At 46.2% G+C, this 19,881-nt stretch overlaps 6 protein-coding genes across 6 annotated transcripts; all 6 read right to left on the bottom strand.

The window, feature by feature from the left end:
* Positions 1-6: 6 nt before the first annotated feature.
* N7446_011174 (threonine aldolase family protein) lies at positions 7-1,089 on the bottom strand (the record flags this gene model as incomplete). The annotated part of the gene is made up of 1 exon (XM_058519916.1): positions 7-1,089. One exon carries the CDS (start codon positions 1,087-1,089, stop codon positions 7-9), a length of 1,083 nt encoding a protein of 360 aa, XP_058367440.1.
* A 778-nt stretch (positions 1,090-1,867) lies between these two features.
* Positions 1,868-3,871, bottom strand: N7446_011173 (uncharacterized protein; the record flags this gene model as incomplete). The annotated part of the gene is made up of 3 exons (XM_058519915.1): positions 1,868-3,499; positions 3,561-3,725; positions 3,785-3,871. 3 exons carry the CDS (start codon positions 3,869-3,871, stop codon positions 1,868-1,870), a joined length of 1,884 nt encoding a protein of 627 aa, XP_058367439.1.
* A 661-nt stretch (positions 3,872-4,532) lies between these two features.
* N7446_011172 (GPI anchored serine-threonine rich protein) lies at positions 4,533-5,177 on the bottom strand (the record flags this gene model as incomplete). Its single annotated transcript, XM_058519914.1, has 3 exons — positions 4,533-4,839; positions 4,912-5,010; positions 5,065-5,177. 3 exons carry the CDS (start codon positions 5,175-5,177, stop codon positions 4,533-4,535), a joined length of 519 nt encoding a protein of 172 aa, XP_058367438.1.
* Positions 5,178-6,569: 1,392 nt separating this feature from the next.
* N7446_011171 (uncharacterized protein) lies at positions 6,570-9,309 on the bottom strand (the record flags this gene model as incomplete). Its single annotated transcript, XM_058519913.1, has 5 exons — positions 6,570-6,674; positions 6,701-7,148; positions 7,218-7,511; positions 7,565-8,998; positions 9,038-9,309. The coding sequence occupies 5 exons, from the start codon at positions 9,307-9,309 to the stop codon at positions 6,570-6,572; spliced, it is 2,553 nt and encodes an 850-aa protein (XP_058367437.1).
* A 1,822-nt stretch (positions 9,310-11,131) lies between these two features.
* On the bottom strand, positions 11,132-11,663 carry N7446_011170 (uncharacterized protein; the record flags this gene model as incomplete). Its single annotated transcript, XM_058519912.1, has 3 exons — positions 11,132-11,169; positions 11,275-11,327; positions 11,422-11,663. 3 exons carry the CDS (start codon positions 11,661-11,663, stop codon positions 11,132-11,134), a joined length of 333 nt encoding a protein of 110 aa, XP_058367436.1.
* Positions 11,664-14,673: 3,010 nt separating this feature from the next.
* Positions 14,674-15,700, bottom strand: N7446_011169 (uncharacterized protein; the record flags this gene model as incomplete). Its single annotated transcript, XM_058519911.1, has 2 exons — positions 14,674-15,554; positions 15,607-15,700. 2 exons carry the CDS (start codon positions 15,698-15,700, stop codon positions 14,674-14,676), a joined length of 975 nt encoding a protein of 324 aa, XP_058367435.1.
* Between the last annotated feature and the right edge of the window lie 4,181 nt (positions 15,701-19,881).

Here is a 19,881-nt window from a genome sequence, read left to right as displayed (position 1 = left end):
GGTAATTCACTTGGCTGCCACAGTCCACTGCTGCACCCACGCATTGAACTTATCTATCTGCAGCTCATCCGTCGCCCAAGAGGTCACGAAACGAACCACCGCATTCCCATCGTCAAGCTGCTCCCAAGTATAAAAACGGAATCTGTCCTGCAGTCTCCGAACTAATTCCTGGGGAAGGATAACAAACACCTGATTTGTCTCCGTATCCGCAGCAAGCTTATATCCAAGCTTCTCAAGATTAATGGAAATCTTCTGAGCCATCTGGTTGGCATGCGTAGCCAATGTGAAGAATAAATCTGACTTGAACAGCTCCATGAACTGAACTCCCAAAATGCGTCCCTTGGCCAACAAGGCACCATGCTGTTTGAGGTGGAAGACGAAGCCCTCGGCCAGGTGCTGCTTGACGACGATTGCCTCCCCCATCAGCGCACCAGCTTTGGTTCCACCAATCCAAAAAATATCTGTCATCTCGAAGATATCGCGGAGCGTGAGATCATTCTTAACAGAGCAAAGCGCAGTTCCGATTCGAGCTCCGTCCATGAAAAGCAGGAGGTTTGACTGCTTGCAAATCGCCGACAAATTGCTAAGCTCGCGTTTCGTGTAAACAGTTCCAGTCTCCGAGGCATTAGAGATATAAAGAAGGCGAGGCTTGGCCATATGAGGGAAGAATTGATTCTGCTGAATGGCTTTCTGGAGATTCAAGGGTGTCATCTTCCCATCGACGGCAGGAACAAGGATAAGCTTGTGTCCGGTTGCCTCAATTGCACCGGCTTCTTTACACGCAATATGTCCTGACTCGAGAGTAATAACAGCCTCGTATGGTCTTAAGCAGCTGGCGATTGAAATGAGGTTCGCGGATGTGCCACTGGGAACAAAAAAGATATCGGCTTCGTCCTCGGCGCAGCCGATCTTGTTTCGGATCAATTGTCTCGCATTGTCGCTGTATTCATCTGTTCCGTAGGTGGCTTGTTGTGTGGAATTTGTTCGTAGGAGAGCTTCTAGGATTTGGGGGTGAGCTCCTTCGCTGTAGTCGTCCATCAGGCTGTATGGAAGGCATGCCTCCTCTTGGCATAAGCTGGTTGAGGGCATGGTGGGTATTAATTGGGTGGTCAAAATGTATGAAAACAACAATTGATAATTGGAATAGAGCTTTAAAGAGAGGAAACAAAGAAACCGCCACTGAGTCACGGTGACTAAATATAAAGAATCTTCGGGAATAATTTTCTCGGGAATATTGCCACATTTATTCCCGAAACCCGGGAATCCCCTTGCTGAATTCTTATCAAGTAACAGCTGTGGGCCAGAATCGAGGGGACGCACCTTTTTTGGGGTAAAACGCCGTCGAGTCTCGTCGTGCGGGGTGTTTTACGAGTCTGTCAAACATTCGGAGATATTCCAGATCTGATTGTGGGCCAGTAGCACGCCGGAGGTTCTGGAACTGCAAAAATAGACACCGGGCAATTAAATTCCACTTGGCAAGCTAGTCATGGCTATTTTGTGTCTCTCGCGTCTCTTCATTCGCCTTGTGTCACCATTGATCCGGGACAGCCCGGGTTGCCATAGTTGCTTGAAGCATACAAGCTTGTGGAGTTCGCGAATTTAGCATCAGCCAACCCTTGCTAGTGCGGGGAGCCTCATAGGTTGATCTTTCCCGAGATTTTATCCCACACAGCACAAACATCAAATACACTCGAGGTAGATCTAATATGATCCAAATATTTTGGAATTACCAAGATACCTGAGATAGGTCGTCAATGAAGCCAGTTCCCAGTACTATATACACATTGGGCTGCGTTCCACATTCCCCAGAACGATATAATATACAAAACTCCCGCAAATAATGCAAACATGTCATCTTTTTGACACATTAATCCTCATGATGTGTAGATCGCAGGTGCGCCTGCTCCTCAGGGAATCCATCCTCCATCTTAAGGCGCTGATACAGCCGGACCCGCCAGCCACGAATGACCAGATAGCTTGCCACAACACCACAGAACAGGCAAAGAAGCAAAATGAAAGCGAATAGACCGCCAATGTTGCGGATAGCCTCGTAAGAGTGGTTGAGGACTTGGATGGTCTTTTGGGTTTGGGTGTCCATTGCATCGGATGAGGTACGGCCAGCCTCGTCCATGACATTGTCTCCGCCGGTCTTGTCGCTCGCTTGGTAGATGATCGAGGGATCGTTAGGGCGGGGTTGGCTTGGCTGTCCTTTGTACCCAACGGAGTTCCAGTTGGGGTACTTGGTGCGATGCACCTCGGACTTGCCAAGGACGGTGCCGTTGACATCCACGGCCTCGACTGATACCCAGTCGAGGTAACCAGCGCTAACAAACATGGTTTCGAAGTCGAACTTAGGAGTCGATCCAATGAGCACGGGGAAGTGGAATTCAGAGGCTTGGGCGTAGAAGTTCCATGTCGCGACCTCGGTGGCTCCGTTCCAGCTGACCCAGAACGAGGTAACCATGTTGGTCTCATCGGTGCCAGACACCGAGGCCACCACATCGGGCGGGGTGTTGGGGCGGCCAGTAAATTCAAATTTGTATCCCCGGTAGCTCGAGTAGCGGGGAGAAGTGAAGTTGGCTGTGAACAAGAGCTCTCCATCGGCACCATGCTCAGAGATATAGCCTCCTTTGCTCCAGCACGTGAACACATTGTCGTTCGGGAGCCGCTGGGTGTTTCCACGGAGTCTCGAGAGTTCGCTGTCAGGGCGGTTGTAGCGTCGGATAACACGCGCGGTCATTGGGTTTGCGCCAGTATCCAATTCCACAAACATAGACGACGACATATTCTCCTCGTTAAATTCCTCGTCAGATGCGTTGTTCAAGAAAGAAATGATATGGTGTGTTCCATTCGATTCCACGAATTTCGCGTCGTGCTGCTTGGAGAAGGTAAAGTCTTGCTGGAAATTAGTATAAGCTCCGCCCAGTCGCCACATGATGTCTCCATTAATGCCAGAGATCATATAAATAGTATTGGTGAATCGCGCCGAGATCAAGTAGTCGCCGGCTTCATTCTTGTCAACAGAGTTGATGTGCACATAGTCCCAACCTGGGTGTCCTTCCGCTGCCGAGCCCGGGCCATAATGGACACTCTCGTAAAGAGGAATCCGATTGAATGAATCCCACCATTGGATCACCTCGGCCGTGTTCATGTCGATCTCCGCAAATCCACCAGACTCGAGCCAGGTAGGCTCACCAGGGCGGCCAAATTCCTCGAGGGTAATTTCATGGGAGAGGTAGATGGTAAGCAGCGCGGACTTGCCATCGGGGCGTATGTTAAACTCGTGAATGTCGAAAATTCCCAGGTCGCGTCGCAGAGGAAGTTTTCGGTCCTGTTCATAATCATTCCTCAAGACAATTCCGAAGCCAGAGTCCTCTCCTCCATCCCACGAGTGTTGCAACACCATGGAGAGGTGCGGGTCGGAGCCAAGACTGTTGGTAACCTTGAAATCGAAGACATTGCGGTTATCGAACTGTTGCGAGCCGGTCCAGACGAGGCGCTATAATGCGAGAAACGCAGTTAGTTGGTGGGATTGCCTCACGGAATAGTGGGAAACGCACCCCTTCGTCATCGTAGATGTGCGGACCGATCTGGTATTGTTCGTAAAGACTGCTCGGTGGGTCGGGGTCGATGTGTAGGTATGGCGAGACAAACCAGTACCCGGGGCTAACGCGCTCGCGATTGTGGTACTCGATGTTGAATTTCACTGCCCTTACGTCGGGGAGCTGCAATTTTAACACGGCGTCAGCGGAGAGTTAAATGGCGGGAATTCGCGACCACGGACCGTAACGAAGGAGAAGAGGTCATCACTGGAGTACTGTGCCAGCACAGTCTGGCATAGCCATACCAGTAAGACGCTGAAAAGCAACATGGTTCTAATGAGTGACAAAGTATAACATCAGGGAAGAAGGGAGACAGGAGGTGAAGCGCCCAGACGGGCAAGAGGTCTGCGGATCTGATCATTCAGGACCCTGCCACCCGAGGGGCCAATAACGGCCGCCGTACAGTCAAGCGCCAGTTATAATTGGGCCCAAGTGACGCAGGGAAGGGGTTGAAACGGAGGCCTTTCTCAGGCTTCGTCTTAATTTCCCGGTGGACCCTTCTGCCAGAGGCTTCGTCAGCGCGAGACGATCGCTGTGGGATTTATTTCAAAAGGTTCTAGCGTCTGGTAGACCCTTCCAACAGCCTTACCTAGTATACTACTGTACGTCTAAGTCTCCGCAGTATTTTAAATAAGTCCACTTAAAACGTCTCTTTTCTACAGTGTGATTTGGCGTAAACAAACACATTGGAGTGTGTTCCTGCAGGCTATTACATCACGTGACTATGGTCTAGGTTGATATGCAGTCTATCTATAAACTCAAGAGACTCGTGTAAACGAACGAGTATCACAGCCTCAGAGCAGTAACAGCTTCTAACCCCCAGGCCTACAGCTCACAACCTAGAGAATACGCCAGACAACCCAAACAGATCCCAATTACCTAACTCTAATGCTTTAATCCGTGATGATATAGAAACAAAATACCCAACTCTCAAAATGCAACACCAAGCCCTAATCCCACAAGAGCCAACCAACTCCCAACAGGCCTCGCCGCAGCAGCTCCCTTCGACGGCGCCGCCTTCTCCTCACCCCAAGACTTAGTCGGCTCACTAGTGCTCGTAGCTGAAGCAGTCGTAGTAGCATCTGTAGGCGTAGCCTCAATGGCATTAGGACTGGGAGTTGTATATACATCATTAACGGTGGATCGTCCCTTGTCGTATGCGTTGGCGGTGCGGCAGTCGTGTTCGCTAAGGAGTTCGGCGGATACGCGGTCTTCGCCGACGCAGTCTGCATAGCAGCTTTTTGGATGTGTTAGTTTTTTATCTGGGTAGGTGGAATGGAAGTATGCTGTTGGTGGTTGGTGTACTTACCCGAAAATGTTGGCTGCGCCTGAACACTTGCAGTCCCAGTCACTTGAGGCGCATTTGTCGAGGCCCTTTTGCATTATTGAGACGCAACTTTGGACGAGTCTTTTGCGTGTTAGAGTCGCTTGTATTTGGAAACTTGGATTATTGGGGACTTACGGCACAGAAGAGCATTGCTCGTTACCGCTTGGTGCTGTGATGGTTACGCTTTGAGCGGCGACAAGGGCAGTTGATGCCAGCACCAAAGACAGACTGGTGGTGAGGAAGCGCATTCTCAGGACGAATGTAGTCGACTAAAATTTGACAAATTTTGGAGGAATTGAGTCTCAATAAGTAGAATAGATCAAATGTAGAAGATTAGAGTCCAACAGAGGAATTGTCTTGATATTATATGATAGCTGAGCACCAAACCAGCGCTCAACCGTTACATTGCCTTTCAGAAAGGATGGATCCTTGGAAATCCTTTCCAAGATTCTAACTTATCTGTGTCTATTCACGGTACATGTACATGTAGCACTTTGACAGGTGGGTCTTGGACAGATCCCACATGGAGAAGTAGACCGGGGTCCACCAGAACAGGGGAAATCTAGAGTTCAGGTACGATCTATGATCCAGATGATTATCTGCGTACATTTCAACAGGTTCGTATAATGGCTCCATTTATTTAAAAGGGGAGTAAATCAATTCAGATCTACAAAAAGAACCCATACTTTTTCCAGGGTGAACATATCCCCTAGATAGGAGCTCCTCCAAAAAGCAAGAACTGACCAAGACGACCAAATGCAACCAATAGAACCATTTTCCGATCGAAAGTTACCTACAAGTGGCAACGGGAGTAGATAGCAAAGGGCAGCTTCGACATCATGACTCTTGCAAGGTCGCATTCCAGCCAGTACAGTTACATTCCTCGGTCAACAGAGCTGCTTCCGTCAGCCAATAGCAAAAGACTCAGAACCGTCTTGGGAATATTATGGGTCTCTCCTACGCTGTTTATCTTGATTTTTCCTTTTGTTCTAGATCCAGTGACAGTTTGAGTTTGGTACCTGCATGGGTGCTGAGGCTAGTTTCGCCGTCCCTGGATTTTGAATAGATTGCACCACGGTTTTCACTAGGAATTGATGAACTAGATTGAGACAATGCTATTTCTTTTCTATGTTCCTCTGTCAATAGTATTGTAGTTTGCGGCGGGAGCAAGCTCTGTGGCGTGGTTTTGGTGGCTTGGAGCCCTGGTTCGTCGTACAATATCCAGTTTTTGTCTTACCTTGAATTTATCTATGCAATTTATTTAGGGCTTTTGTATTCCTGATGTTCATATAAGGCCAATGATATTAGTACAATAGATTTTTGTGCCACTTTGCTCACATTTGGAAACTGGACTACTCGATATATATAGGGCCATTGCGCGCCCGCAATATGGGTCATCAAGTTTCGCCTACCAGCAATTCATCACCAACAAAGTGTGAAGCACTGAAAATATGATAGAGCAACAGTCATGGCATTCGTGTCTTTATATACAGCGGGTCTAACAACCCCAACCCTATTATCGTACAGAACACAGCAGAGAGAAAGCCAATCCATCACAAATCTAAGAAGAGACCCACAGCCAGCAGTGAACCATGCCAAAAAACAACCCCAAACCGCCAATTACTCAATCAAATACTTCCTCACTCCTCCTCATCCTCATAGTTCCACAACTTCTTCCGCTCAGTAACCCACCAAAGCCCAACCTTCTCCGCCTTCAACGCCCAATCCACAGCCTCAGGCCCAAACTTCGAATAAACATCCGCAGCAAGACCCCCATAGACCAAGCCGTAGCAGGGCTGAGCTCAAACGGATCCCTTTCTAGATCCGTAAACCGATACTCGAAGTCATTATTCAATGGCAGATTCAACCGCCACGGCACAGCTGCCGATCCAACACTGAGCATCGTCCCGCCAGCATTGATGACGCCCATGTTCCATGCTTCGCGGCCGTTGTGCGAGTCGCGGTACGGTCGGATTAGGGATTGGCCTTCGTATTCGTTCATTAGGTCCTGGGCGATGATTGAGTCGGCTTCGTTCAGGGAGGATGTTGTTACTAGTAGGTCGAGGATTGTGGGCAGAATGGAGATTGCGCTCCCGTTTACGTTTAGGTGTAGGCGCGGTAGGAGTGGGTGGTGGAACAGGAGTGGTACGCGGAAGTTGCTTATGTGTGGGTTTTGGTAGGTTCCTGTTACTGGGCAGTCTTCTCGGAAGGCTTGGCCGCTGGGGTTGGGGTTAGATTTTGGTCTTTGTATTTGTTGGGAGGGGATTGGGTTGGTTTGTTGGACTTACTGGTCTCCCACGAAGACTGTTAGGGTTTCGTTGGCGATGTCCGCTTCCTGAAGCATTTCCATTAGTTCTTCTAGCCAGGAGTCGACGAAGCTGTTTGCGTTGAGGAAGTCGTCCATTGCTTCGTGCTGTGATCGGTGTTTGTGTCCGAAGTACTTTTGGCGGTGGTAGTCTTCGGGTGTACCCCAGGGATGGTGGGTGGTACTAGTGAAATGGGAGAGGAAGAGCCTCTTATTCTGAGACAGAGTTTCGTTGATCATGTCTTTGATATAAGGGCCTACCTCGGTCTCGGCGTAGCTGAATGGCCTTAGCATAGACAAACGAGCGGGACCACGGGTGTAACAACATACCCGAAATAATTGATCTTCTCCATATCATCATGGTAGTACTTCGCATTGGTAATATCAATATCCTCAGAGTACAAAGACTGATTGAAACCAAGCAAGTTCATAAGCTCAGTTTGTTCCTGGAACCCTCCAGTAACAGACTGCGCATAGAGAGTTTGCCATTCCCGCTCGCGGGGATCATTAGTGGAATCCTCAGAGCGGGATAAGGCGCTCTTGCGCTTGTTGAATAGATCCATGATGTGCATCAGACACGGCTGGTATGGAATGATATCATTCTCATGCATGAAGTCCACTGGCAGTGGACCAAGACCGCAGTAGTTGACAAGACGCGATTTGGCGCTGAGGCTGCTCCCAGACAATATCCCGTCGAAACTGATACCTCCAAATTCGGAGTTTACATGTCCAGATTGACCAAAGCCAGATTCTTCTCCAGTGAGCATTTCTGCGAATGGCGTGATCGTAGAGAGCTTGTCATGCAAGTCCTCTACATCTTCGTCCGAGTAGATGTCGTATGTCTCACGGATCTGATCATAAAGACGAGAGTCGGTCTTGAGAGGGAAGAGGTCCTTCCGGCCACTTTCCAAAAACACGAAGACGATGTGGTTGATCGGGATAGCGTGATCTTTCAATGCCTCCTGCAGAGGCCAAAGTGGATCTAAATCGAGGTTGGTGATGCGCAGGGGGTCCTGACTAGGGTTATAAAAGTATTGTCGTGGCCCAGTCGTCTTATTCCGGTGACCAAGATCACCCTTATCGTCTCTCTCGGATAATTCAGTTCGAGATGTATTCGTAATCCCGGTCATGTTAGCTTCGGGATGCACAATCCACCTCTCGAACGCCAGAGGCAAAGGACCCTGTGCCCAAGCAGGCTTATCATTGCCATAGCCACGGTTACCAGCGTCGTCCATTGTCGGCGCCCATCCTTTATAATGACCCTTGGCAGGTTCATAGAATTCCGCAGCCAGCAATGAAGGTAGAGGAAACGAGTCGACAGGAATCCGACGGGTGCGAGAGTGTTCACCGAGCATGACGAACGGAAGAGCTCCGGTCATATGATTATAGGGTATGGCCGGTCGAATGAGCCACATTCCGAGAGTCATACCACTCCCAACAAGCGTCCAAAAGCGCGATCTATTGTAGTATAGACTCCTCAAACCCGAAGGGCCAGACTGCTGCGAATGTGATGTCTTCGTATCTCCTTTGATATTCAAGAAGGCGCATAGCCAACGGCTCATCAGATTCCAGATTCCCTGAGCCGAAAGCCACGACGCAACCCCGATGGCAGTTGTGGCGGCGAGCATGGTCGCCATCCCGCTCAAGATCAACTTCATTCCCTGGCGACTGGCACCCACGGAACGGGCATCATCCCATCGAATCTCGCTTCCGGTTGAAGAATAAAAACTGATTTGCGATGCCGTTGCTACTAGGTCAATCAATCTGGAGGTGGATTAATGTTAGTGGGATTGCGCATGGTACTTGGACTGAAAGAGGAAACGGTAAACGAACGCGAGAAGGGCCGAAATAACAACTGCAGCCACCGACCACCGACCGGAGGTTGTATATAATAGAAGCCATACTATCCCAAAAAGAAGGACTTCTTCAATAAAGAATGTAGGGAAATATAAAGCGAGCAGATATAGGGGTAGAGAGCGGTGTTGGTATATGTGCAATAATTTGGAACAGAGACCCGACAGTACCAACACAGCCAGTATTAAGCGCTGGGGATGGTGGAAACGAGTGGAAATCATACTGGTCTGCCTGTGACCAACATGGGGGACTGTTCGCAACCCGCTAAGAAAGAAAATGAGAGGAGAGAAAAGGAGAAAAATTCAGGAGCGTGAGACTGAGAATTTGACTGCTCGCGTGCTCCACAGGCAATCGGAGTTGTAACAGGGCCATATCCATATAATTATTCTGAAATGGCATCGGAGGACCGGGGCAGACAAGGCCAATCCGAGAGCATTGGTGCTTCGCTACACAAGTCCATTGCAGCCTTGATCGGATGGGATGATGATCACGATCGGCACAGCCTTATGAGCACAAGTTCTGGTTGACATGCATCTTTCAGGGGCCGTCTGTAAATTTGCGGCGGAGTGGATCCGCGGAGCCTCTCGGATACTTGGACGGAACCCCTGTCGCAGTTCTGGTCCAATGCAATTGGAGTTGGGAGCCCATGGATGGCCTGTTGCGGGCTGTAATGTGTTGATATGATTGGCCTAGTCGATCTACCTAGATTGTTGTCGCGACTGGCTTCAATTGACGGTCTTGGCTGGCGCTTTCGTACTCAAGTAGCGGAGGTACGAGACATGAAAACTTGCATATACATAATGTAATTCACTACCGAGCCGCCACCCTCTCTCCATGTAAATAATTAAAATGCAATTATTTCAACCAAAACGCCATTAAATTCAATAGACTAGAAAGGAGGTCTATTTGGACATGCATTTCTTTTATGACCTTCATTTCTACACGCTCCACACTTCGGTAAGGCCCTCGTACGCGGATATAAAGGCGCGGTAGCCGGTCTTACCTTACGGGAGACCTATGCTAAAACTGCTTACTCCGGCTGCGCTATTAATAAAGAGGCCTCTAAAACTAAGAGACCTTCTACGAAAGGTATTTGCCTTATAGACCGAGTCATTTTTCGCTTCTTGCTCTCGTTTTTAGCGCTTAAAAAGCCTACCGAGCCCGCTTAACTCCGCGATAAATTAGGTTTTAAAGGCCTACTAAATTACGATATAATCGGTAGCTTTGCTTGAGAAAGAAGTAAGCGAATTACGCGTTTAAAACGAGACGAAGAAGCGAAAAAGGACTTGATCTAAAAGGCAAATAGCTTCCGAAGAAGGCCTTTTAGTTTTAGAGGCCTCTACCTTAGCAGCGCAGCTAGTGTAAGCAGTTTTAGCATAAATACCCCGTGAGGCAGAATCCGCTCCGACACATTTGTAGCCACGTACGAGAGCCTTACCGAAGTACAGTATATATAGAATGCAGGGTCATAAATTGACTACATGTCCTAATAGAACACGTTTTTAGCTTATTGAATTTAATGGCGTTTTGGTTGAGATAAATGCATTTAAAATCGATAGGCTTCGTGGGGTGCGCCGCTCGCTTGTGTGCGCCGCTCGCATGTGAAATACGTTACCGATGGTTACATATAGTAGATTTAAAACCAACATGTTAGCTATCACTAGTCTTCTAGACCTATTCGGGTCTATTATCCTACCAACATTCACCTTACTCCCGTGTTTCTGGTTATCATTATGACGAGCTTACCTAGTCAATCCATCTCTGTTTACGGCGTGCCAAACTTCATCCGCCCCCACTATATAGGTGCTCACTTTACTTGATGATAAAGGAGTTTAGGGCACCTAGTAAGACCAACCAATTGATAGACAATTTGACATTATGGTAGCGGGAAGTAGTAAAAGTTAAAAATCATCCAACATAACTTTTGAAGAAAATAGAAGCAGACTTGTCCAACCATTAATCTCATTCTTAGGGATATGGAAAGGCCATATGACCCGGCCTTTCTGATTGGATCTGGCTTCGGCTTTGGAAACGCGTGAACGTTTAGATATCGCACTTTGGCAAAGGACCTGGTTCACCGGCTATTATTTCAATTAGTTAGATAAGGACAGGATTTGAGTAGCATGACTAGAAAATTGGAAAGCCATAAATTCTGCAAAGAGCGTAAGAGAAAAACTTACGCTTACAAGCGCCGTTCAGATTGCGGAGCCATTCTCTATTTTCTGTCTTAAACCATGTCCTATTGCCATGTTAATAAAGCATTGGTTTGAAGACTTATCAGTTGAAAGCTTGATATAATGCAAACAATAACAACATAGATAGGGATCACTCACGTGAGACCAATAGGAAACGAGCATATGATAGAGAACTTTTCGCCAGGGCCTCTTGTAAATTGTGAAGCGCCCGGACAGGGAACCTGCCTAATCTGTTTAAATGTAGTAAGCTCGCATCTTCTACCCTGACCCTGACCCAGTTCCTGTTCCTTTTTGATGAAACCAAGATCTGGCGATTCGGGCGTGGCCGCTGTCATTGCCAGTGGTAGAATGGTAGCGAGGACGATAAAGGCAGACTTCATTTTCAAACAGGCTCTAGGACGTAGATTTTGTGTTATTAGTGCCTTGTATTTCGATAAGCACAGGCTGAGATTTGGACCATCATTTGGTATTGTGCAAGTAGTGTTTATATAGTAGAAATTTACAAAAGGCAAAATGAAATAGACACTAGTCATCCTTGTTACCATGAACTCATTAAGAGTCTATCGAGTCTAGATTCAAATTTTTGTATAGAATGACCTCAAATACCCATGTAGGTCTGTCATCATTATGACTCTAAATGCAGTATACTAAAAACTTCCGCAATGGCAATCCATGCCAAAAGATTTTGTATTTTAAGCTTCAACCTCATGCGGCTGGATTTTGGTTTCATTGTCAAATTGGTTGAAGACATCCTGTGGCCCGTATCCTGAACCGTTGATCTAATTCGAACCGCCCTAGAGTTCGAAAATATTGTTTCGCGGAAAGTTTAACCGTAGATTTGGATACATGGTAATAAGCTTGAGTTGAATGCCACATGGTACTGTCACAACCTCATAGTTCCGAATCTAGACTCAGTCAATTATAGCCTTACCACTAATATGAAAGCGTCCATTCGGTCTAGGCAAGCTAGGGATAGTATACCATTATCCTGCCCAAATCTGCTTTAAGCCAGGTTTGTCTAATTGGCATTGGGATGTCTATTTGGTTGAAAGAAGTTCTCATAGACGGGATCTACAATGAGGCATGATAGGTTTTAGCAACACCCCAGCCCCCCACCCCCTCCTATTATATAATACATTCTGCCGGTCACAAAACCTTATGAACTAATTTAAACAGGAGTATACCATTCCTAGCTCTCAATGATAATCGCCTCCCCACGATGCGGCTTGATCTCTGAGAACTACTGTATTTATCTCATAGGTTAGTAATTGCTATTGCATCTAGAATTGTCGAGCGAACCACGCAGTCGGCGCAGGAATAGGTTATCAAAATGATCTCACGGCCCAAGGGTTTAGGAGCCGCTGAACGGTTTGCTCAAACTAAGTCTGAGATTCCAGCCCAATTTCTCGGGAAATGCTTGGCATACTTAGACTTCCGCATGACCCAGCTTAACCCGGACCCAACCCCGGACCCAGCCAGGGTTGGGTTTTGGGTCGAAGTCCCCGACCCAGCCTGGGTCCGGGGTCCAACTTGGGTCATAAACAGTGCAAACATCCTAATTATGGTTATTATTTTGATTATACAGCAGCTATATGGATGCCAAGACCTGGATTTATGCAAAAGCTGGGTCGAGCTGGGCCCAGAGGGCCAGAGAGACCCGAGTGATATCTTTTCAGTTGCCTGCAAATACAACTATAAGAAGAGCACACATCAACTTTTTAATTCAGAAAAATTGTGCTTAATCAATTGGTCCATGGAAGCCTATATCAATTTAAAACCCTACTTTATTATCACGGGCTTGTTACGCGCACTAGCTTTGCTGGCCCCACCTTGATGTTTCGGCAAGCCCACCGCCACGGTTGGACCCAGTCTAATTATGGACTATGCGACCTGAAAATCTAGAATTGGCTATGTGACGTATATGGTCGATCATCTGAACCTTGTCCCGATTCTGTCTTTGTGAACCGTTCTTAATATAGAGGTTTGATAGTCTTTATATATGCCTGCGTTACGCATGATTCTCCACAGTAAAAAAGGGTTCTGACTTAATGGCACCAATTTACTCACGATTGAACTAGAATACGTGTAAAGTAATCGATGTATTTTTTACTTGGTTTTTCTTTGAATGGGTGCTGTGGCCATTGAGCCACAACACGAAGACTGTATTTGAACAAACCGTATATATCGGACACTTCAGCTTGCCCGACGTTCTGTTAAAAAAGGCCTGCAAGTGTATGAGCAATCATGTGTTTGAAGGCGTGGACGACCATTTAAACCCTTAAAATTTACGCTAAGTATTGTTATAAGATTTTGGCTTCTACCTATTCAGACCATTTTCAGCACCAAACTTTTTAATTACAAGTATTGCTTATACTCGCTAGTTGCACATCAAGTAGTTATGGAACGACACCCTTAGCCCCTTATATATGGCCCGGTAGCGATCTATTATGCTTGTAAGATATCAATACCCATTCTGGGGGGACCGGGGGGGGGGGGACACAGAGTCTAGAATTTAGACAACGATACATAGAGGCCATAAACGCTTCCTTATTTGTTCTTTGACTAAAGTCTCATATTTCTCTCAATTTGGTAGCAAATTTAACTGAGGGGCTATATGTATTTCCAATATCATACTGATTTGTCCATTTCACGTACTACTTGTTTGGAGCCAAGCCTTTACCCTGGTACTACCTCGGTATGGGCTTAGGTCTTTTAGTATCCGGTAGCATAGTAGAAATTGCATTTAATTTCTTGTGCGATCTGAGCTGTGGTGAGTGACAAGCATTCTATTTTGTCAAGGATGAGACGTAATGACGAACTAACGGAGTAGTGAATTTCGATTAGACTTATTCATCGCTCTTCCATTCCTCCCTATGTTTTGTATGGTGATTTGAGTATACTTGGAAGGATGGCGCCATAATGCGCCATAGCAGACAGCAGGGGTTCGACAGATACACGCACAGGTCAACTCCCAATCAACCCGATATTCTCAGGACTAGCTTGTACGCAGATTCCACTGGCTGACACTAGTGTACCTTGGTTCATTTCGGTGACTGCCTGGTACCATACAAGAGATAATTTCATCGAAAAATTGTTCCTAGGGCTAGCTAGGAAAGACCACAATTTCACTAGCATCAAAGGTATGGTAATATAGAAGACGCCACAATAATAAGCCACTTTTAGTACCCGATCACTAGGGGATGAAATCCCACCGTTGACTTTCTTCAAAAACTTGAGAGTTAGGTAACAAACTTTAGAAAATATATTAGAAAAACAATCTTCCCCTAAATTTCATAACACAATTGAAAACTTAACTTACCCTAAATGCCCAAAACCTTGGAAGCCTGTGCCTTGCACTGAACCATGTTCCAGTTCTTGCGCCAGTCAGGCTTAGCCTGTGCACTGGCATTGAACCTCGTCCCAGTGCTTGCACCCGTGAGGCTTGGGGCACTTTTTGTTGCACTTGCACTGATGCTTGTCCCATTCCCAGTCCTTGCACCAGTCAGGCTTGTGGCAACACTTGCACTGATGCTTGTCCCATTCCCAGTGCTTGCACCAGTCAGGCTTGTGGCAACACTTGCACTGTTTCTTGTTCCATTCCCAGTCCTTGCACCAGTGAGGCTTGTGGCACTTTATGTTGCACTTGCACTGATGCTTGTCCCATTCCCAGTCCTTGCACCAGTCAGGCTTGTGGCAACACTTGCACTGATGCTTGTCCCATTCCCAGTCCTCGCACCAGTCAGGCTTGTGGCAACACTTGCAGTTAACCTTGTCCCATTCCCAGTCCTCGCACCAGTGAGGCTTGGGGCACGTCGGGGCGACGCAACAGCAGAGTTTCCAGTCCCAGTCCGAATCCTTGCAATTCGGATAAGCAAGGCGGTTCGGGCACACCGGGCCCTTTGTGCACGTACAATTTTCCTTGTCCCAGATGTCCTTGCAGCATTGCTCTTTACTACAGTCACCACTCGTGCACGTGCATGTATCCCAGTCCCATTTCTTACAAGTAGGATCGTAGTGATCGCACTTCCTCTCACCGTCGCATTGGCATGTATGTTTGTTCCACACGAGGCAGTTGGGATTATCCGGTTTTTGGCATTTTTTCTTACCGCCTGTCCACGTGCGGTAGCTCAGGTCATTGTTGTATGGATTTGGGGAGTTGTCTCTAGGCTCGCTCTCAGAGACGTAGTTGTTGGTGTCCTTGCATTCGCAACTGAAGAAATCCCAGGTTTTGCAATCTGGGTCTATCCAGTCACATTCTCCATTTTTATAAACTAAAAGGGTATTAGCATAGGCCTTATTGAGAAAGACTCTCCTAACATATACCTTCAAGATTTTCATGTCCATCAACTTCCACCTTAGTCGATGCTGTGACAAGGTCGAGGAAGATCACAGTCAAAGTTGCATATTTGGCTTTCATACTGACAGTAAATATATTCTTCGACTATATACTAGAGGTCGAAGATATAAGTAGGAGAATTAAGGTAGTAGTGCGTAGTGCAGTGAGTTAAGGAAGGCCGTAGTGCATTATAGAGGATGGATTTACGTTCTTTATATACACCCCAATCCACCTGACACGGATCAGGATATCACATCATGATGATCCTACGATAAAGTCTACAAAGTCTAGACATACGTCTTTCCGTATTTGATACGTACTCAAAATATAGTCTCTTGATACAACATGGTTTGATTTTGATTTTGATTCGTCTACGGTATATTGGAAAAGATAATTCTAGACCCGAACGATTATCCTAATTTGAGTTCATCATATCCAAGAGAGTAGGCTGTCACTGAGAAAAGTAATGTAACAGAAAGCTACCAATAGTTTTGCCACACATAATACCACGATTAACTAAGATTTTATGCGTCAGTAGGGTCTGTCTTCCGGCCTGTTATACCAAGTTACAATACACGAGAAACGATTTCCTTTGGGTTTCAGGCTGTTGACTACCACGAAAGAGGTATATTCAATCACCGGGACGCTTTGCGCGCGGCGCAATCGTGTTTCATGTCTTTGATCTGTGTCTTTGTACTCTGATATTGCGTTAGGGAAAGACTTGGTCTAGAGTTCAGAAGCCATCACAATTTCTATTATCAAGAGACCGCAGATTCAAACTTAACCACAATGTATTAGTATAGAAATTGAATGCACATTCATCACTTTGTCATCATAGGATTTATAGACCACGCCACATGACCATACGATTTATTATGCAGTTTAGGCTACGAGACTGAAGCGTCTCATGCCCGGACCCTTGGTTAGTCGTAAACTATGCGACCTTTTTTTAGCCATCTAGATTGCCTACAGGCAACCGTACGTGGTTTTACCAATCATGAGGTTCCTTTGGCATCCCTCGGCCGCCAAGACCAAATTTCTGGCGTACGCCACACTTTATCTGTGGAGGCTTGGCAATGTACAGCCTTGGCGCCAACGTAATGCCAAGGCTGTACCGTTTTGGTGCAGTTTGTTATGGCCAAGGTCACCTATCTATCGTCGCAATGTGACAACACGGTTTTCGTGTCATCGAATCATATGGTGTAATATTGCCTCCTGTCTTTCAGGATAGGAATAACTCAGTCAAAACGACACATTTGCCTGGCCAAGCTGAAATATTAAAAAAAAAACACAACGACAGCACCACTCGTTTCCAAACTGGAGAATCCCTATTGCACTTAATGCTAGGAGATTCCATCTATACCCTGACTGAGCAAGACCACGGGTGGAACTCAGAGTGACGACCTTACTTATTAAGTATGTAAATTCAAATCATAAGATTTATATATGACTAGACCTCTTCAACTCCCATGAGTCCCATGTAGTCCCATGGGACTTGCCAAGAGTGGGGTGGATCCGTTGACAGTCCATGGGACTGTAAACCATGCAGACATTTAGAACCCCGTGACTTGCATTGTTCGTGCAGGTTTGACTCTGTATTTTTTGTTATGCTATTTACCAGCATTAAAAGGAATTCGTAGGAACGTATAAAGGACATAAAAAATACAGGATATAATTTAACCTGGTAGTAGTAAACGTTCTAATTCTTTTTATATACATTACTTTGAATAGTAATTTATACGCTATAAAATGATCATTATCTCTCCGGCGCTTCCGATCTAGACAACAAGCTGCACTTCCTTGTGCTTGGCTGCTTATGAGAAATGGACCAATCATGTTGAATTCACTCCTGATGCTCCAAGTGTCTATTGTGAGGTCTTTTTTCCAGCCTTAGCCGATGCCCAATGACTGGAAAGCAATCCAGAGCCGCCCATCAACGAATAGTCTGCACCTATCCACTGACAACAATTCAAACACTGCTGAATATAATATATTGTGACCCATAATTATGGTCAAGATCATTGATAAACCAAATCCATGGATTAGACTTAGGAGAGAAAACTGGAAATTTGCACTAGAAAATGGATACCGGATATTAAACCCGACCAGCGAACTACGGCGTCTCAATCTGCCTTTATACCACGGACTGGGATAGGTGTCGAGGTGCACCGTATTACTGTTAACTAAATAGATGTCATGGAATGTTACAGTATAGAATTAAGGTTAACATTTAGAAACCTCTTTATTACCCTTCCGTTGCTGTACACGGTTGCTGGCAAACTCTATTTTAAAGCTGGTGGATGAGCTCACCGGGAGCGCGTCCAAGGTTTAAGCTAGAGTTCCGTACGGTGGATGATAAAAAAAAAAAAAAAAAAAAAGGTCTACTAACTTCCGGCACTGCCTATTCGAGCCGGCCTTACATCAAAGTAACAACAAGTATGTACTAGGAAGAGGCCATGGCTATAGAATTCAACGATCGCTATCAGAATGATCGTATCGGCATTATGCAAAGTGAAGGGGCGTAGAAACCGGAGCCATCACACCCCCGCGCTACGGCAGTCTCCAGCCGCCAGTGCGCCACATGTAAATTTCAGAAAATAAGTATTTTATAAAATTGAATAAAACCAATTTCGTACGAACTGCAATTCAACCTACCCTATCCCAAGGGGGAGGGGAGAGTGTCGGTGACTCGGATTAGGGTCTGGCAGTTAAGTATGGAAGAAAAGAGGTAGGACCACGGCCACTCGATTTAATTTTCACACGGACCACTCGAATTAGTAGTTGGCGTCGGATGAGGTTTAGATTTTCAGAAGTTACATTCCCAAACGTCAAGTTTACGTGGTTAAGCAATTCGCGATTCAAAATGGCACTGTTTTAGTGAGGGCCCAGGTTAGGTTTTGCGACCGCAGTCAACCACCCACAACATGAACATTTTGGAAAACAATTTGATCAGTCTAAGGCTTAATTAGACGGATACGGGTCTAGAATTAGATTCAGGGGTTCGTAAGGTCCCTAGTCATCGTCTAGTTTAGTTTTAGAAAAATCCCACCATATTGTCCACCCTATCATCCCGCGAGGGTAGGAGCCTTGAGCCTGATGGCTCATAGGGTTTTGCTCTATCCCACCGGAGGATATCCCATATCATGGTGATTTGTATTAGGGGTTTCTGCTTAACTATGGTGCGAAAGAACTGCGTCCACGGCCATATGGATTGGACGAACCCACGGCGACACTTTGGGTTGGGGGGGGTTTCAATAGACTTCTCCAAGTTGTGTATCAGGTTTTGGACCCAATACCCAATAATTCAAAATGTATCACACCAACTTTTTACATAAAAATGCTTATATATATCGATGAAGAGAAGGTGGGAAACGTGAACCAGACAGCGTATCGCGGGCTAGGACGGTCGAGGCCGTGCTGGACTTCGCTAAGGCATCACAGTGGGTTCGAAGCCGCGCGCCATAGGGGCAGCCTAACAATACAAATGGCAATTAGGCCGCGGCAGGCCTTAACGAGGCTCTAAGTTCGTTTTTAGGAAGTGGGACACTTTACATGTACGTATATGGATATATATAGTCGCTGTAGCCTGCATATCGTTCGCGAAGTTGGCTTACCAACTAGACCAACATACGAATCCGTACCCAGTCTAGTGGATAGTGGTTTATAATCAACTCGCGAGGGGTCAGAGTAAATGAATCTACTACTACTACTACTACTTCCTGTATACATAGGAGTATGTCTCTTGCGTACTAAGTAGCTAGATAGATTTGGATTTGATAAACTATAATATAATCTTCAATACATAGTCCGTTATTATAATACAGATGCTAGTCGTATGTTCTTACTCACTGCCCCACTACAATTTGACCAGGCAACCAACCCACCTTTTTATTTTTCTTCCTACACTTCACCTGTTGCTCCGAGAGCAATGAAAATTGATGCAAAAAATAGCAAAACGGCGCAGCTTGCTGCTATACGAAGGTCAGCTATTGTATCTGCTTATGAGGGTGGTATTTCGTAAGTGAAATTAGCTAATGATTTCGGCTGTTCTCGTAAGACAATCTACAATACGCTTAAGCGCTATCACGAAGATAGCACCCTCGAGAATCATGAAAAAGACCGGCCGTCCTTCGAAGCTAGACTCTCAAGCTAAATAGCTTAGTGCTGCGACACCTAGTTATCCGTCTCGGTCTACCATAGAGCGGATTTTGAAGTAATTCGGACTCGGAAAACGGCGTTCGAAAAGGAAGATACTAATTAAG

Source organism: Penicillium canescens (assembly GCF_028828765.1).
Source record: "Penicillium canescens strain IBT 15451 chromosome Unknown utg000008l_segment0_segment0, whole genome shotgun sequence".
NCBI classification, from domain to species: domain Eukaryota; kingdom Fungi; phylum Ascomycota; class Eurotiomycetes; order Eurotiales; family Aspergillaceae; genus Penicillium; species Penicillium canescens.
This window is presented reverse-complemented; position numbering and strand designations above follow the sequence as displayed.